This window comes from Fukomys damarensis, unplaced genomic scaffold (assembly GCF_012274545.1).
Source record: "Fukomys damarensis isolate Sample0158 unplaced genomic scaffold, DMR_v1.0_HiC HiC_scaffold_19, whole genome shotgun sequence".
Classification (NCBI taxonomy): Eukaryota; Metazoa; Chordata; class Mammalia; order Rodentia; family Bathyergidae; genus Fukomys; species Fukomys damarensis.
The window spans coordinates 707,862-725,021 of NW_022900931.1; the positions used below are offsets into that span (position 1 = coordinate 707,862).

Consider the following 17,160-nt stretch of genomic DNA (forward strand, 5'->3'; position numbering starts at 1 on the left):
TACAGTGGAAAAGTCCTGGGTTCAGTCCCCAGTACTTCCAACAGTTTCTTTAAAAACACTCTAAAGGAGAGTGAGAAAACAAGGGCCGGTGGAGGAACAGCTTCTGATCCAGACAGTGCGGAAGACGCCAGTCAGTAAGAAGAGATGCTCAGAGGTTGGCAAGGCTCTTCACAAAGAAGGGCACCAGGTATCCAGTGAGACACAATTGGGGGCTCAGGATCTCTGCTCTTCAGTGAGGGACACTGCACCCCAGCACAGCTGAGACAAGTGTCAGGTGCTGACACCTGATGCAGGTGCCACGGGGAAGGCCTGCAGGTGGCACAGCCTCTAGAAAAGTCCCAGGCAGTTCCTAGAAACTTGGGTGTCCACGTCTCCTGTGAGCAGCCTGTCTGCTGCTTGGTCCTTATTCAAGAGGCATGAAAACATCTGTCCTCAGAAGACCTTGCCTCATAACCCAAAGCTGCTGACACAGCTGTGATGAGGAAGGCACGGGGTCCACCGATGCCAAGCTCAGAAAAGGGGACCCTGCCCGGTGGCAGAGTTGAGGTGCTGTCAAGTTGCCACCACAGGAACAGAACAGTGTGGCACCTTCCGGAAGCCAAAGCGTTTGCACCCTGATCTGAGTACCAAAGAGAGCGGCAAACCGGGGCAATTCACTCTTGAGCTGGCCCTGTGCTCTCAGCCATGTTTTCTTTTTAAAGAAATGAGTGCTTGTTTGGGGAACTGGTATGGTGTACATCATACCTTGGTCATCCTCGATTCCTTTAGCCTTCTCCAAACCCCCGCCGTCCTCACTTATTCCCCTGATCCCCATCTTCATCTCCAAAATATGTTTCCCCATCTCTCCTTTATTTTACTCTTTATTTATATTTTGGGCTTCTCATAGAAGAGAGTTGTGTGAACTTTCTGCATCTTATTTCACCTAACGTTATGGTCTCAGGCTCCATATCTTCCTGGAAATCACATGGCTTCATTCTTCTTGATGGCTCACTAATGTTCCAAGGTGTATGTATAGTGCCTTTTCTTTATCCGTTCATCTGTCAGTGAGCATCCGGGCCGTTTCCAGGGCTCAGCTATTAGGAACTGTGGGTATTCGTGGACCGCTATAGTATGATATCTTTAATTCTTTCAGAAATATTTCCAGGAAAGGTATAGCTGAGTCAAATGGAATTTCTATTTTTAGTTTTTTAAGGACTCTTCATACTGATTTCCATAATGGTTGTACTGGTTTACAATCCCGCCGACAAAATAAGAAGAGTTTCCTTTCCCTCGCACCTCCTCACAAGCTTTGGTTTTTTGTTTTTTTTTTTTTTTGGTACCAGGGATTGAACTCAGGCCCTTGTGCTTGCGAGGCAGGCACTGGAACCACTGAGCCAAATCCCTGGCCCTAAGCTTTGGTTTTTGTGTGTTCTTGATAACGGCCATTCTGAAGGAAGTATAATGAAAACTCAAAACTCTGAACAAAGAGTTTGAAGATGTTAGAAAATGGAAAGACATCTCCTGTTCCTGGATATGCAGGATATTGTTGAAATGGCCATATTACCAAAGTGTCATATAGATTTAAGAAATCGATTAAAATACCAATAACAGGGCCAGGGATTTAGCTCAGTGGTTCGGTGGCCTGCCTTGCAAGCGCAAGGACCGGAGTTCAATCCCTGGTACCAAAAAAAACCAAAACCAAACCAAACAAAACAAAAAAAACAATAACATTCTTCACAGGAGCTATGGTAACAAAATAACATTTTTCTAGCGCAAAAATAGATAGTAGACCAAAGGAATTGAACAGGAAGCCCAGAACTCCAGGCACCTTCAGCCATCTGATTTTTTTGACGAAGGGGCCAAAAACACATACTGGAGAAAAGACAGCCTCTAAGAAACAGTGCTAATCAGAAAACTGATTATCCATATGCAGAAGAATGAAACTAGACCCATATCGCTCACCTTGCACTAAAATCAAATCAAATGGATCAGAGACCTAGATGTGTAAACAGAAAGTTTAAACTCCCGGATGATAACATAGGGGAAACACCTGAAACCCTGAGCACAGGCAAGGACTTCTGAACAGAACCCCAATTAGCACAGGAAATAACATCAAGAATCAGCAAGTGGTATCACATATTAAAAAGCTTCTGCACCACCTGCCTTCTAAGTGCGAGGACCCAAGTTTGATCCCCGGTACCAGAAAAAAAAAAAGCTTCTGCTCAGCAGAGGAAAACACCAATAGAGTGAAGAGACAACCTACAGAGTGGGAAGAAAAGGCTGCCAGCTGCTCTTCTCATGCAGGATTAATACGTAGAGCTCAAAAGCAAGTGACCCAACCGAAAACTGGACACAGGAACTAAACAGACACTTCTCAAAAGAAGAAGTCCAAATGGCTGATAAGTATATGAAGAAGTGTTCTTCATCTCTAGCCACTCGGGAAACGTACGTGAAAACAACTCCAATCACGGTTTTGTAGAAAGACGTTCTGGGTGTCACCTCGAAGCAGCAGCATTAGGCCCCAGGACAACCCTATGCAGATCACGAGAGTGGGTGCCTGGCCTGGAGGGGCCCCTACAGCAGGTTGGAGGTGGTCCCTGAGTATCCCAGGCCCTGGGGTGGGCACCATGCTCCAGGACGGAAGGTTCTTTCTCAGAAAGGGTCTGGAGGGACCCTGTTTGTTCTTTGATGGGTGTGGGATGTACCAAACCCGAGGCTATGATTCCTGAAACTTTCTGCCAACCTCCTGCCCCAGCCTCCGCTGGCTTTCACACCCCGGTCATCACCCTCTGTCCCCACCATGGTGTGAGCTAGGGCCCCTTCTCCCCAGGAGGTCTCCTCCTGGACCTGGGGTTCAGATGTCAGGGAGAGGCGGTGAGGGCTGCCTTCCCATGGGATGGAAAACACCAAAGCCATGACAACTGTGTCACCAGGGGCTTGCTTGTGACCTTGTCACAACAGGACAGCCTAGGACTGTCCCCTGTAAGCCAGGAAGGTGTTCTGGAAACCCTGAGGGCCCGCTGCCTCTGTGGGTACCATGTCCTCATCAAGGACAGCTGAGCTGTCCTGCCTTCCTTGGAGTCAGACATCATGTAAGGCCCCAAAGTCTGGACAGCCTTTGGGGAGGGCCACCACCCACCCTGTCACCCTACTCCTTCAGCCAGCCGAGGTGCTGTCACTGCCAGGGGCTCTGCACTCTTGCCCCTGGCCGCAGCTACACAGTGGCAGGGGCCTCACCCAGCTGACTAGAGACCCCACACTTACTCCTCTTGAATGCTGCCCTCCCTACCTAGTAGTGAACAGAACACAGATGTCCCCTGTCCCCAACCCATGCCCCAGGGCCTCAGCCTGAGTTGTGCCTGGTGGCCTTGGGACATGTGCAGGGTGCCTATATGGATGCTTTCTCCCTGGCTCTGAGCCTCCCACATGTCTGAGGCCAGCTTTGGGGACTGTGGGGCTGTTCATCCTCTACCTGTGGTCTCCCCAGACTACAGGGACAGCTCTGCTGACCCCTGCCTTTGTTCCCTAGTGGCTTCCTGAGTCAGTCCCCCAACATGGTGTTGGGGTCGGAAATGTCAAGCTTTCTAGCCCGGAAGTTGGGCACAGTAGTGGGGGATGGTACGGGTACCATTGACAGGCAGAGCCTGGGAACAGAGTGTCCTGAGGTGCACATCAGTCCAGACCCACAGAGGGGTCCTTGACATGCCCTGCCCAGGCGCAGCCTCACAGGTCCACGTCCTCATTGTCCCCCCCGCATCCCGCCCCATCCTTCCCCACCAGGTCAGCTGCCACCCGTCCTAGCAGTGCCCACTCTCAGTGGGGCCAGCACTGTCTCTGAGCCTCACACACTTTCTGGATCTTGCTTTTTAGTGGCGATGCTTTCATCTTCAATTCAAGAAATTACTTTTCGCAGTGCCAGGCTCTGCTGAATAAAATTAAGTCCGTGAACCCTCAGACAGAGGTCGACGGGCTGCGGAACATCTGGATTATAAAGCCCGCGGCCAAGTCCCGGGGCCGGGGTGAGTTCCCTGGGGATGGGTGCTCCCCAAGGGCAGGTCACCGCTGTGACAGCCACTACTTGTGCCAGAGTGAAGCACAGTCTTTACATGGGAGGGAACGGGCACTGGATCCCAGCCAGTGTGGGGCTTGGACTCCAAGTGGCCTCTGGTGCTGCTACCCTGGTGTAGTGGCTCCTTGGGGCTTTCTTCTTTGTATGTGAAAGTTCAGTTGCTCCCCGGTTTCCTTTTTCATATCGCTTTGGTGGATGTGAGCAACAGGCTGACCTCTGAAAGAAATGAGCTCTCTCCCCACCCAAACGCTGCCTCTCCAGAAGGCAGATCCTGGGTGCCTTTTACATTCTCTCAGTGGTGGCCGTTCCTCCGCCGCTCAGGTCTCTTTCCCTGTCCTTGAGCTGCCGCTGTGATTGTCTTCTCTGTTTTCCTGACGTGTGTGTGTGTGTGTGTGTGTGTGTGTGTGTGTAGGACTTCACAGTGATTTTTCTAATCTTATTTATGTTCCCAAAGAATCGACTTTTGGTTGTGTTTTTTCGGCTTTTCTGTGAGGTATTTTCCCATTCCTCTTCCTCATGCAGTAATAAAAGCTCTGAGGCCGCACCAACATTGACTGCACAGTCCGATTTATGTCCTCATCTTTGTACTATCTATGTAGACTTCACTTTTAGTTTGGATATTCTATTTGCCTCTCGAGTTACTTTGAAGAACTTTTTTAGGTTCACAAGTGATTTTTAAAATCTTTATGGGTGTAGGCTGTGTTGCATTTGGGCCTGAATGTCATCTTCTGTCTTGAAGTAACCTGGTCTTGGGCCTACATGGCCCATGCTCCTGGTGTCCTGCACATGTTCAGGGCTTCCTCCTGCCCCTTTGAGCACCCCTTGCCTGGCTGTGCGTGTACGTGTGTGTGCACGTGTGTGTGTGCTTGTGCTTCTCCTCGGCTCTGTGCGGAGCCCACTCCTCTTCCTGGGCAGCCTTTGTCTCCTCCCATCTGTCTGGCCGGCCCGTACTTCCATCGCGGACACCTCAGACCCCATTTAGAACGAGTGCTCTGCTCTCTGATAGTGGCTCGCTGCTGTGTCCTAAGGAAGATCCTCACTCCCTCCAGCTAAGAAGTGAAAGCTTGCGGTTTGTGAGAGGACACCTAAGGCTTTGGAGATCCGTGGACAGAGCTCCCTCCACCTTGTGTCAGTCAGAACAGGCCAGATGGTGCTGTGAAACAAGCAGCCCGAAACCTCGGCAGCACTTAGTGAAACACTTCACCTCTCAGTTGTGCTTGTCACACATTGCAGGCAGCCTGGGTAGATGGTGGCCTTTTTATAGCCTCTCCCCTGAGGCCTCAGGGTGTCACAGCAGAGAAAAGTGGGCTGGAGGGCCTGCTCTGGCATCACACTCTGCATCATACGGTGACGCTTGTCCCATGTGTCCCTGGTCACCTGGGTCACATGGCCCACCTGGTGGGGGGTAAGGGGGAAAAGTGCACAAGCAGAGGGAGACCGGGAGGTGTAGGTGCCACCACTTGCCTGGCTCTTCCCCTCTGTCCATCACTTTAGTGTCTATCCCCTGGAACCCCTCCGGGACCCCACCACCTGAACGTGTCCTGCACACCCTGCCGTTCCTGGGTCTCAGGCCTCTCTAGGGTGGGGTTGGCTCTGTGCCTGGCCATGCTGCCTCTGTCCTGCCAGGGTGTGGGGATGTGTGGCACTGGCTGAGCAGCTGCCCCTTGCAGACATAGTGTGCATGGATCGCTTGGAGGACATCCTGGCACTGGTGGCTGCCGAACACCTACCCTCCCGGGACAACAGGTGGGTGGTGCAGAAGTACATCGAGACGCCGCTGCTGATCTATGACACTAAATTTGACATCAGGCAGTGGTTCCTGGTCACCGACTGGAACCCCCTGACCATCTGGTTCTACAAGGAGAGCTACCTGCGCTTCTCCACACGGCGCTTCTCCCTGGACAGCCTGGACAGGTCAGTGGGTTCTGGGCCTGGGGATGTGCTAGCGAGCCACTGGGCACAAGCACAGACAGACCCAGGACAGGGTGCCGGCTAGGTGAACCCCACGACCAGCAGGTTCCCTCGTGGCAGGAGCTAGCTGTGAACCTCAGAGATTGGCTGTCCCCACAGCAGAGGGTGCCTGCAGCCTTCCACCTGGATGGCTTCCTCTGGGGGTTTTGTAAATGTCACTCAGCAGCCAGGCCAGGGCCATGAGGGTATGGACATCCTGAGGAATTTCTCAGGAGGTCATTCAGAGTCCAGAGGACTGAGAACTTGCTGGAGATGAACTATGTCCCCAGGCTTGGGGTGGCCACATGGGGAGTCAAGCCCCCAAGGTCACGCTCCTGAGGTCACATCTGTAAGGTCATACTTGTGATGTCTCTCCTGTGAGGTCACACCTGGAAGGTCATGCCCCTGAGGTCATACTGGTGAGGTTACACCCCTGAGGTCCTGCCTGGGCTGGGCCAGGAGAAGCCGCTGCAGGCTCCCACATCAGTGCTTCCCACCTCTGGACCCAGACTCTCTGTGCAGAAAGGGCCCAGGGACCCTGGCCCCACCCCTGGGCCACTCCTCTAGGCCTTGGGCTGGCTGGCTGAGCCCTGCCTCTCCATCTGGCCCTCAGGTAAGTCCCTGAACCAACACGTGAGCAGGTGTGGCCCCACAGGTGCAGACTGGATGGAGTTAAAGTCATGAGTATGAGCACCATGGCCTTTGTGCCACCATTTCTGACTTTCCAGACTCCCTTCTAGCTGGCAGAGACTTGTTTCTGTTTTCTGAGCCCATCTGATTCCTAGCCCTGTGCCTGCCTGATCACTGACCGCTCAGATGAAAATCCTCTTAGCTCGAAATGTAGTATTTATGATTTCAAAGATACCATTTGTTTCAAATTCATTCAGAACAAGGCGAGAGTATAAATAAAGTAGAAATTCCCCTGACCTCCCTGATTTCACCTCACCTTCCCAATCAGCCCTTCAAGGGCTGGTGCCCCTGCTGGGATGAGCGAGTAGGGACACCGAGGTGGGGAAGCCCTTACACCGATGCCCCGTGGGTGGCCCTGGATGGGAGGGCTCCCTCCTCCCTTCCCCATCCAGTGTTGCAGCTCAGGCTCCTCCCGCCACCACTGGCCCGAGCATGGGTGCCTGCAGGGCCAATGGCAGAGGCACCACTGGCCTTACGGGCACTCTGCCTGCAGCGCCATCCACTTGTGCAACAACGCCATCCAGAAGCACCTCCAGAATGAAAAGGGGCGCAGCCCACTGCTGCCCAGCCACAACATGTGGAGCAGCACCCAGTTCCAGGAGTACCTGCAGGGCCAGGGCCACGGGGCTGTGTGGGGCAGCCTCATCTACCCGTCCATGAAGAGGGCTGTCACCCATGCCATGAAGGTGGCCCAGGGCCACGTGGAGCCTCGCAAGAACAGCTTTGAGCTCTACGGTGCTGACTTCGTCCTGGGTCAAGACTTCAGGCCTTGGCTTATCGAGATCAACTCCAGCCCCACCATGCACCCATCAACACCTGTCACAGCCCAGCTGTGCGCCCAGGTGCAGGAAGACACCATCAAGGTCGTGGTGGACCGCAGGCTTGACCGAAACTGCGACATCGGCCACTTCGAGCTTCTGTGGTGGCAGGTGAGCACATTCCGGGGTTGGTAGCCCTGCGCTGCAGACAGCTCTGCCTCCTGGGCCCTGGAAGCCGGATGGAGCTGCAGGCCAGCAGTCCTACTAGAGCCTTGGATGTGGATCTTGCTTCCAGCTCTGGCCAGGCTCAGATGCCTGCAGGCCTGGGCCATCCTCAATCTTCCTGTCTCAGCCTCCTCATCTAGACTAAGTGAAGAGCTTGCTGCTGGACACCTGGGGTCCTGGAAGCTCTGCTCACCCGGTCCCTGGGGCCGTGGCCTGGGCGTATTATTCTTTCCTGGTCCTGTGGGGGGCTCCTGGGGATGCTCCTCTCTGAACCTTCCAGCTGGCCAGGTCTTTGCCTCTGGACTTCTGCCTGGGACCCCAGGCCTGCCCAAGTTTTCACTGATTTCCAAGCCCAAGCTGGGCCCTTTCCCCTCTCAGAACTGTGAAACTGATAAACAGACCAATCTAGCAGTGTAGGGGACTCAGAGTGAAATTCACAAAGCAGCTTCTGAACCCAACAGGAGGTCCTGAAACAGGGTGAAGACTGGAAAGGAAGGGTTAGGCAAAGCCAGGAGCAACGCTCATGTCTGGAAGCGGGAGGGCAGATTTCCCAGAAATTCAGGGCCCACCTCTTTTCACTCCTCTTGGGGCTTTTGTGTGGCTCTTTCCATTGTCTTCATGGCAACTGGCAACTGAACAGGTGCTGGGGTGCCCGTTGGTGTGAAGATGGGACTGCAGGGTGTAGAGGTTGTTGGGGTCATTCAGACCTCCTGGCAGGCTCAGCTGGTTTCTACCCGAAGAGGGACCTCTGGCCTCTAGACAGCACCCTGGAGTGCGTGCGGGTCCCCTAATCTGCACCCTTCCTCCCAGCCTGCCGTGGAGCTGCCGCCTTTCAGCGTGACGGACGTCTGCGTGGAAGGTGTGAGCGTGAGGAGGGCCAAGAGGCAGATGCCACCCATTCCCACTGTCAGTGTCTCAGCGTTGCTCCCAGAGGCTCAGATGCTTAAAGTGTCACGTCCCTCGGCCATGATGGACCTGGTGGGTGGCCCTTTTCCCACCCCTGTGCCTCGGGATGGGACCCTGGGGGACAAGAAGGTTTCTGTGCCCCCATGGCCTGCGGCAGGTGAGAGGGGACGTGGGGTGAGGCACAGCCACACTGAACCCCACAAGAGACAGGCACGCCCCACCTGCAGCTGGCAGCCCATGGACTCTGTGGGCCTGAGGAGCATCCTGGCCAAGGCTCAGCCTGCCCGACTTGCAGCTCTGGACTCTCCAAGTGTTCAGCCCCTGGTGCCCGTGCCTCAGAGCCTGAGGATGGTGTCTGGTGCCCTGAATGGGCTGCCCCCGGCACCAGGTAACCTTGCAGAGAGGTGCCTTTGTCTTGTCCCTGTCCCCTGTGTTTGTGTGGGCTCAGGGAGGGAGGCCAGGATGCATCCTGCAGCAGGGCACAGGGCAGACTGGGGACCACTGGGATCTCAGTGAGTGTGGCCAGTCCAACAGCAGCAAAATGAGGCCCTGGGCAGCAATTCCAGTGAATTCCCCTTGGTAGGACAAGGGCGGATGGTGCTCACGTCTCGCTGTCACTGAGGGTGTGGGGTGGGGAGTCAGAGTGTTTGCCCAGCACCATGGTTCTTGCGAGTTCTGAGGGGGCTGATGGTTGTGGAAGAAGGAAGGCATGATGGGCTGTGTCGGCCCCAGAGCTTCTGTGGTACCCTAGAGCATGCAGCCCAGAAAGGACAGCACCAAAAAGAAACAAGAAGAAAAGTATGTGTTTACCCTTTATGGTTTCTTTCCCTTGCCTGTACTTCCTACATTGCATTTGAAATTTCGTGGTTTTTGTGCCTGATGATGTGGTGATTCTAACAGGTGAAGTCATCGGCCTTGTTCATTTTTTAAAAATTGAGTTTATTGGTACAATCTAGGTATACAGTACACTACATTCATTATTGGGATCCTGTACCTTTACATGACAGGTCTTGGTTCTCATTTTTTTCCCCTTGTCCCTGCTCTCCCCTCACCCCCAGTCATTGGCCTTGTTCTGTCTGCTGTTTTGTATTTGTAAACTGCTCATTTTAGAAACAATCATGGGGAGTCTGTGCTCCTTCCCAGATGTGGAGGAAGAGGCTCCAAACCCATAGGCCAATGCTCAGAAAACCGGTTGTCCCTGAGCTGCTGGGGTCCATCTCCCATGGGTGTCTCCTCCTGTGCGCTGTACTGAGGGCAGAACGGTGTGCACAGTGAGCTCCTGCCTCACCTTTGCATGGGGGTGCTGCTTACTGGGGGTGGAGGCCTCCCCCTGCCAGGTGCTCTCCATCCCCCACACCCAGGATGCCCCATGGGCACCCTTCCCTGCTTGGGCCTGGTCTTGCCTTCCTGTTTCACCAGCTGAGATGCTGTCCATATGCTGCACCTCCCTCACCAAGGGCTTGGTGTTCCTACCTGTGCCCCGCACACAGCCTCCCCAACTCCCTCTCTCATGAAGGCCCGGGACCATCCTCTCCTTCAGCCCTGAACCCTTACTCGGTGCAAAGAGACACTTTCTGGCCCTAGCGCAGGGTGACAGAGCCCCTGACCCGCCCTTGGGCCTGTCACCTGTGGCCTCAGGGAGCATGTGGGACAGGGCTGTGGTGCAGGACCTCCATCCCATATCTCCTGGTTGCCCTGTGCCCCCGCCTTGAGGAGGCCTGTCGGTGTCCAGGGACCCTGGGTCCTTGGGGATGAAGGAAGGGCTAAGACCACTGGCCAACAAGGGAGAATTTGCCAAGGGCTGGTGAGTGTGTTGGGGGGGGTCCCGGTCCCGCCCCGCCCACACGTCTTCTGTGTTTGCAGCATCCTCCTGCCTTTACCACCCAGCTGGAGTTCTGGAGGGTGCTGTGTTCTGGTTCCGGCTGTGTCTGGCACAGCGCCCTCTCGTCCTGCCCACCTGGGTCCCGTAGGTGGGAGGCAGGCGGAGGGACACCGGGGAAGTGGGAGAGGTTGGCTAGCAGAGACTGGACTGGGCGAGACTCTAGGGCGGGACGCTCAATGGGCGTGGATTTTTGTTTGAAGGGCGTGGCTTGCGGTCACAGTCTAGGGGTGTCGGGGGTGGTCTCAGCTGCAGAGGATGTGGCCTTGGGTGTGGTCGTCAGTGGGCGTGGTCGGTTCGCCCAGGAACAGGAGTGGTTGGAGTCAGTGTGGGTGTCGCCGCCTGGGCTCGTAGATGGGGGTGCACATCTGGACCTGGGTGGGCGCAGTCTCCACGTCTAGATCTGGAGGCGGTGGGTGCCGTCTCAGATGGCCACGGGTCTGAGCGCCCTCTCCTTGCAGGTCCCCCGAGCAATCCCACCCCGTGCCTTGTGTGTAGCTGCTCATCTACAAGCCTGCGGCCCTGCAAACGCTGCGGCTCCTTCTCCGCCGCCATCCTCAGGGCTCCTGCTTTGTGAGGCTCGGGACCCCGTGAAGAGGACCGTGACCCCGGACCGCAAGGAGCCCGAGGCCCTAGGCAGCCGCTCGTGGACGCGGGCCATGTAACCAGAGCTATGTTAGAGAAATTGCACAGTCTCCGCATTTGTATTCGTAGGGTGCGCGTCCCACTGCCCTGTCGCTGTCCCTGCTCTGCCCATGTTCTTGTCCTCGTAGGGTCCTTGCCGCTGCCCCTGTCCCTGTCCCTGTCCCAGACACCATAGCCCAGGACAAGCCTCTCCTCGCTGATGACTGCCCTGGCCCCAGCCACAGCGGTCCCACAGGACCCTGGCTCATCTTATGTACTCATGTTTTGAGCAAACCTGGCCATGCTGACCTTGACCCTTTAACCCCTCCTAGGGGGAGGGAGGGGCCACCCTCAAGTGGACCCCTTGGTGTCATGCCCCCTAGACCCCTGGCCATGGTGGTCAGTGAGCCAGGCAGGTGGGGTTCACTTGGAGACACCGGTGTGGGCAGAGCCCCAGGCCTCTCTGGCCTTGGATGCCCAGGGGCTGGCATTGGCCCTGGACAGGGCATCTGCAGGGTGACCAGGACTGGCTTTCTGGGCCCTGGGAGGTCTGTGGTGGCTAGAGTGTGTCCCTGGGAGTTCATGTCTAGACACTGGTCCCAAAGGCAGGTGTGGAGCGTGGGACTCCACAGGACCTGTGGTGGGTAGATCCTTTCCGGTCACTGGAGCATCTCAACGGGGCCCCTTACACTCCCCAGTGTGACCATGTAATGCTCTCTGACACAGCTCAGAGGTTACCAAGTGCCTTTGACACTGGCCCATGCTCTGGCCTCTCAGCCTTCAGAACAACAAGCCAAATAAACCTCTCTTCTTTGTAAGTTTCCTGCTCTACCTGTTCTATAACAGAAATAGAAACATACCTAGCAGGGCTGCTTCTCAGCCTCCAGGGACACAGGACTGGGGGGATCTTGACCTAGCTGCCAGTCCCTCCCTAGTACCCTCTCCCCATGGCCTGTCGCTTCCTAGAGGTCGTCCACCCCAGGTCATCGGCACCTCCTTCCTCATGGCCCTGAGATAGCATAGTTGGGATGGCACTTGCAGGCAGGCCTAGTCTGAGCCCCATGAGGAGGGTGTCAGTGTGAGTGAACTTCTGGCCTCTGCCTCCTTGGCTCTTCTGCAGTGTGGCTACTGGGAGCCATCAGGAGCCCTGGGCCTGTGTGGGGTCCTGGTTGCCTGTCTTGGAGCTGGCCAGAAGCTAACACTGGGCTTTCCCTCCCAAGGGGCTGCAGCCTGGTACCTGTTTTCTGGCAGTGCAGGTGGGGTACCCAGAGTCCAGTAGGGACTTGAATTCCAGTGCAACCCTGCAGATTAGTGGGGCCTGGGTGGGAGGCTGGGTAGAGGACTGTGGCCCTTCTGCCTCAACCAGAGTCTATGTTCTTGCCTGGCTGAAAAGGGGGTACCACTCTCCACAGTGGGGATACCCTGTTCCAGCCATAGCCTCAGACCTGCCCAGGCCTATAATCCACGGGCCTGAGGTCCCCAGCACATCTCTCAATGTCCCCCTCTCTCCATGTTCCCCGTGGGCACAGTGACCTCCCTTGCCTAAAGCAGCTGCAGGAAGCCCTGACTGCCCACAGTGACTGATGCTGACGCAGGACTCAGCACAGCCACCCCGGTACCTACTCCATAGACCAGTGTGAGGATAGACCCGATTCATTTTCCTGTGATCCTGCCTGGATGATCCACAGAAAGCCCACAATCTCCATCTGGAGCATCTGACCCCCCACCTCCGCTAGAGTCCAATCTGCCTGAACCTGGGGTGACAGGGGTTGGAGAGGGTCTCCTCTCTTTCAGTAGCAGAGTAGTAGCTGTTCTTTGTTGCCATGGAGTCGGGGTGGACCAGGGGTTCACATTCATGGAAGCTGTCAAGCACCCTCCTCAATGGAGGGCTGAAGGCCAGGGTTCCCCAGCATGGGCCTTCAGGGAACCCTCACAGAGCTCTCCAAGCTGCCCCCAAGAGTATCCACTTCACTGCTGTGACAGGGACATGTACAGGGATATTGCTGCTGTCATCTGCAGACTCTGACCGCAGCCTAGGCCCAAGCCGTTCCTCCTCCTGCTGGCCTACTTCGTGTACAAGGCCACAGCCCCCTCTGCCCAGTAGACCCCATGGCCTGATTCCTTTTCCTGGGAGGACAAAGATCAGGGCCCTGGGGTGAGGGCAAGGAGTCCAGGTGTGCCAGTTAGAATGGTGCTGAGCTAGGGACAAGAACCCCCTAGTTACAGCACCCAGACACGAAGCCAGGCAATGGATAGCAATTCAGCGCTTCCCGCTAGGCTGGGCCTCAGGACACCCAACATCCACCACGCCCCCCCGGGGGGTGTGGGTGGGCTGCTCAGGGGTCCAGGCCTCCCCTAAAACATGAGATTCTTTGGGACTCATGGGGAGGAGGGTCCCCACAGTGGACTTCAGGTCATTTAGGATCAGTGTCACGTGGTGTGACACTACCCTCTCCTGACGGTCCCCGTAAAGGACTAGGGCCCCCCACAAGGTATGGCATCTGGGCCAGGGAAGGGGCTGAAGAGGCCAGGCAGGGTGGGGGTGGGCAGCCAGGGCTCTGCCGTCAATCTCCAGACTCCTGTGCTTGCAGTGCCTCCTTCCCACCCAGGCTTGAGGGGTGGGAGATGAGGGTCGGGCCCAAGCTCTGCTCCTGCTTCCCAGACACACAGAGGCACCCCAAGCTATGCCTAGACCTTGATTGGGATGAGAGATTTGCTAGAGGGGCGGCCTCCTTATGATTTCATGATTGTCCTGCTGTGCCCCGGAGGAGGGAAACAGTCCTGTGGCCCTCGGGGTCCCGCCATCCTGCTGAGAGGAGAGGCACCAGCTGGAGGACATGCGCGTGCTGCCACCAAGTGGTGGTAGCGTCAGTGCTGGGCTCTGAGCAGATCCAAACTCTGGATTCTGAGAGCGTAGCCAGGGCCCCACGGCCCACCCCACTGCCTGGGCCAGTGACCCTCCTTCCCCGCCACAGGGGCCGCACCCGCCCAGAAGGAAAGTCCTGAGGAACTGGAGCCCTAGAACGGGGACAGACCCGGGCAGCTCGGTCACCTGCAGGAGGCAGGATTTACTCCGGTCCTGCGTTCTTCCTGGGCGAGTCCTCAGGCGTCTGCATCCTCTGACTCGTTCATCCCACTGGGCAGAGCAGACGCCTGCGTCATCCTTCTGAGCACTGCTCTCTGACTAAGGCAGACCAGCAATAAAGAGGCTGAGTAAGTGAGTGATACCCGGTGGGGGTGAAGCGTGCCCAGCACAGACCCCAGGCAGGTGGGCGAGAGGCTCCTGGGTAGGCAGGGTCCCTGGGGACCTCAGACGAGGCTTTACCTGCACACACTGCAGAGGGGCCTTGGAGCTTCTGTTCTGACAGAGGAGCCAAGAGCTTAGGACAGAAGGGTCAGTGGGCATTGGTGTCAGTATCCTGTATACAGGTGTGGAGAAGGGGACCAGTGGGTGGGGTCCGTGATCCAGGACAAGGCACCACTGCTGATGTGGGAACACAGCAGGCAGGGCTGGGACTGGTCAGGAGCTGGAGCTTGGAGGTGGCAAATTCACTCTGTCCAGCTTGGGTGAGTCCCACACCCTCAGCCACCAAAACAAACAAGATCCCTTCTCAGGAAAGGTGAGGAAGGAGTAAACTCTAAGAAGTTTGTCAGGTGCAATGATGCATGCCTGTAACCAGGCACTCCAGAAGGCTAAGGCAGAAGGATTGAAAGTTTAAGCCCAGTCTGGACAGTTTAGTGACTCAAAAAGATTATGTCTCAAAGTGAATAAATAAAAAAAAGTTGGGTCGGGGTGTAGCTCAGTGGTGCTGCACCTGCCTGGCAAGCGCAAGGTCCTGAGTTCGATCCCTGGTACAAAAAAAAAAGGTCTGAGGAAGAAATTCAGTGAGAAGATCTTAGGTTCAATCCCCAATGCTGAAAAGAGAAAAAGAATTAGGGGATGCAGAGGCCATTGAGCTTAGCAGGGTGGAGGGGAGGAGCAGGGCAGAGCAGACTGCGGGGTCAGGGGCAGCTCCTGGGTGTGACATTCACACAGAGATATGGAATTGAGGGTTTGTGGAAACCCTCGGGACCAACAATTAAAATGAACTCTCCTGGGCCTGGGAGTCCTCTCCACAGAGGCGGGAAAGAAAGGGTTTATACCGAACATGCAGCACAAGAGACTGCAGGAAGTGTCAAGAGGCGAGCTTCGAGGAGACTGCAGAAGGAATCTGGCCGATTCCTGCAGGCCAGACAGGTCCAGCCCATGCTTTAGGCAGCCTGGCCTGGGGGTGGCGGACAGCTGGTCTTGGAGAGTACTGCGCAGGGAGCCCATTTTGTCTAAAACCAATACTTCCCTCACTGGTTCCCAGTGACCTGGAAGATCTCCTTCCATCCTCTTTCAGTGTCCTTGTGCCTTTGTATCTCAAGTGCATTTTGTACGCAGCATGGAGACTGGTTATGTTTTTAAACGCAACCACCAGTCTCTGCCTTTTTTTCCCCCCTGGTACCGGGGATCAAACACAGGACCTTGCACTTGCCAGAGGCACAGCCAGTCTCTGCCTTTTAATTGGAAAATTTGATTCACATATCTATGGCAATGACTGATAAATAAGGATTGACTTCTGCCATGTAGTTATTTGTTTTCTACATCTGGAGTTATTTTTCCTTTCAATGCCTCTACAACTGACTTTTTTGGGTGTTTATTTTTATGATGAATCATTTTTATTCCCTTTGTCTTTCTTTTTCTGCGTTTTTTTTTTTTTTTTCGTTTTTTCTCTTAGTGGTTACCTTGGAGGTTACAGTTAAATTTGTTTTTGTTGTTTTGGGTGTTTTGAGAGAGGATCTCCCTATGTACATTGGACCCTTGACTTAGGAACTCAATTCATTCGCTAGGGCTGGTTGTAACTCACGTAGGTTGACTGAAGTCTCAGGCTCCTCTCTACAGCCTTCAAAATTTCTCTCTCATATACAGGCAAACCTCAGTGTCCTTAGAGAGACATTGGCCCAGGATTTTTCAATTAACACCACACAGGAAAGGATGTTATCATGTTCCTTCCTGTATTCTTTAAGGGTTAAATCCATACCTAAGACCATCTGGAAGCTCAAGCAGATAACATTTGGGTCATAACTCAAGACTTTAGTCTTAAGTTAAAACTAAAATTCCAGTTGTAACCCAAGCTGTGTATGTCAGGTGGGTCATAACTCCAGGGTCCCCCGTAGTTCACTGGCCTTGAACTTGTGGTGGTCCTCGTGCTTCCTACAGAAAAAGCACTTGGGGAAACCCCAGTCTTCATGATAAAAATGTTTAATTAGGAACTGGGGGGAACTGCTCAACAGGATAAGGGCCACCCGTGAACGGCCCACAGTTAACAGTCACGAGAACCGAAGACCAGAAATAAGACAGGATGCTCCCCTGCAACTCTTGCAATACATTGCTGAACGTTCTGGCCAGAGAATTAAACAAGAAAAGGAGATAGCAAACATTCAAAGTAGAGAAGAATCAAGGTGATTTCTGCCCTCGGGTGATGTGACCCAACCTGTCAGAAACCCTAAAGAATCCACACGAAAACGTGCTCAAAGCTAACAAAGTCAGAAAAGTTCCAAGACACAAAGTACAGTGGTTGGAGTGTGTCCCCCAAGAGCTCCTGTGTCGGAACCCCAGTTCCTTGGCACAGCAGTGCTGGGAGGAAGGCCTGTTACCAGCAGACAGACTTGCTGTCCCAGCAGTGTGGTCATAAACCCGGGGGCCGTGCACCTTTCAATAGGATCTTGTGGCTGTGAAGGGAGAGTCCACGAGTGTTCTGGGGAAATGCTCTGGGGAGACATGGCAGGGTCTCCCACACTGGCACACGGACCATTTCACGTTAGACTTGCTGTCACCCTCAACAAGGAGAAGTGGCACAGGGAGGCCTTCCCTGAGCCACATCCCGGTCTTCTGTTGAGGAATCTACACTAAGCTTGGTAAATTTTCACCTGTTGTTCTGTCACATATATTTCAGCCCTGCCTTCCTCCCCTTCGAGAGCTCTGGCATTGTCCCATAGGTATCTGTGGCTCTGTGCAGGTTGGGTGGCTTGTTGTTGTGAACGGGGTCTCCCTA

The 17,160-nt window shown here is 54.8% G+C and overlaps 1 protein-coding gene across 5 annotated transcripts in view; it reads left to right on the forward strand.

Annotated features, from left to right (window-relative positions):
• Positions 1–11,871, forward strand: part of Ttll8 (tubulin tyrosine ligase like 8) — a 31,684-nt gene extending 19,813 nt beyond the window's left edge. For 2 of the 5 annotated variants that reach the window (XM_010634284.2, XM_010634285.2), the window contains exons 10-14: positions 3,850–3,998; positions 5,719–5,962; positions 7,182–7,617; positions 8,482–8,965; positions 10,918–11,122. In XM_010634284.2, the coding sequence (XP_010632586.1) occupies positions 3,850–3,998; positions 5,719–5,962; positions 7,182–7,617; positions 8,482–8,965; positions 10,918–11,033 (1,429 nt within the window). In that variant the 3' untranslated portion in view covers positions 11,034–11,122. Of the gene's footprint in view, positions 1–3,849; positions 3,999–5,718; positions 5,963–7,181; positions 7,618–8,481; positions 8,966–10,917 lie in introns of all 5 variants that reach the window. The other 3 variants (XM_010634287.1, XM_010634286.1, XM_010634288.2) reach the window with 3 other exon arrangements.
• The last annotated feature ends 5,289 nt before the right edge of the window (positions 11,872–17,160 follow it).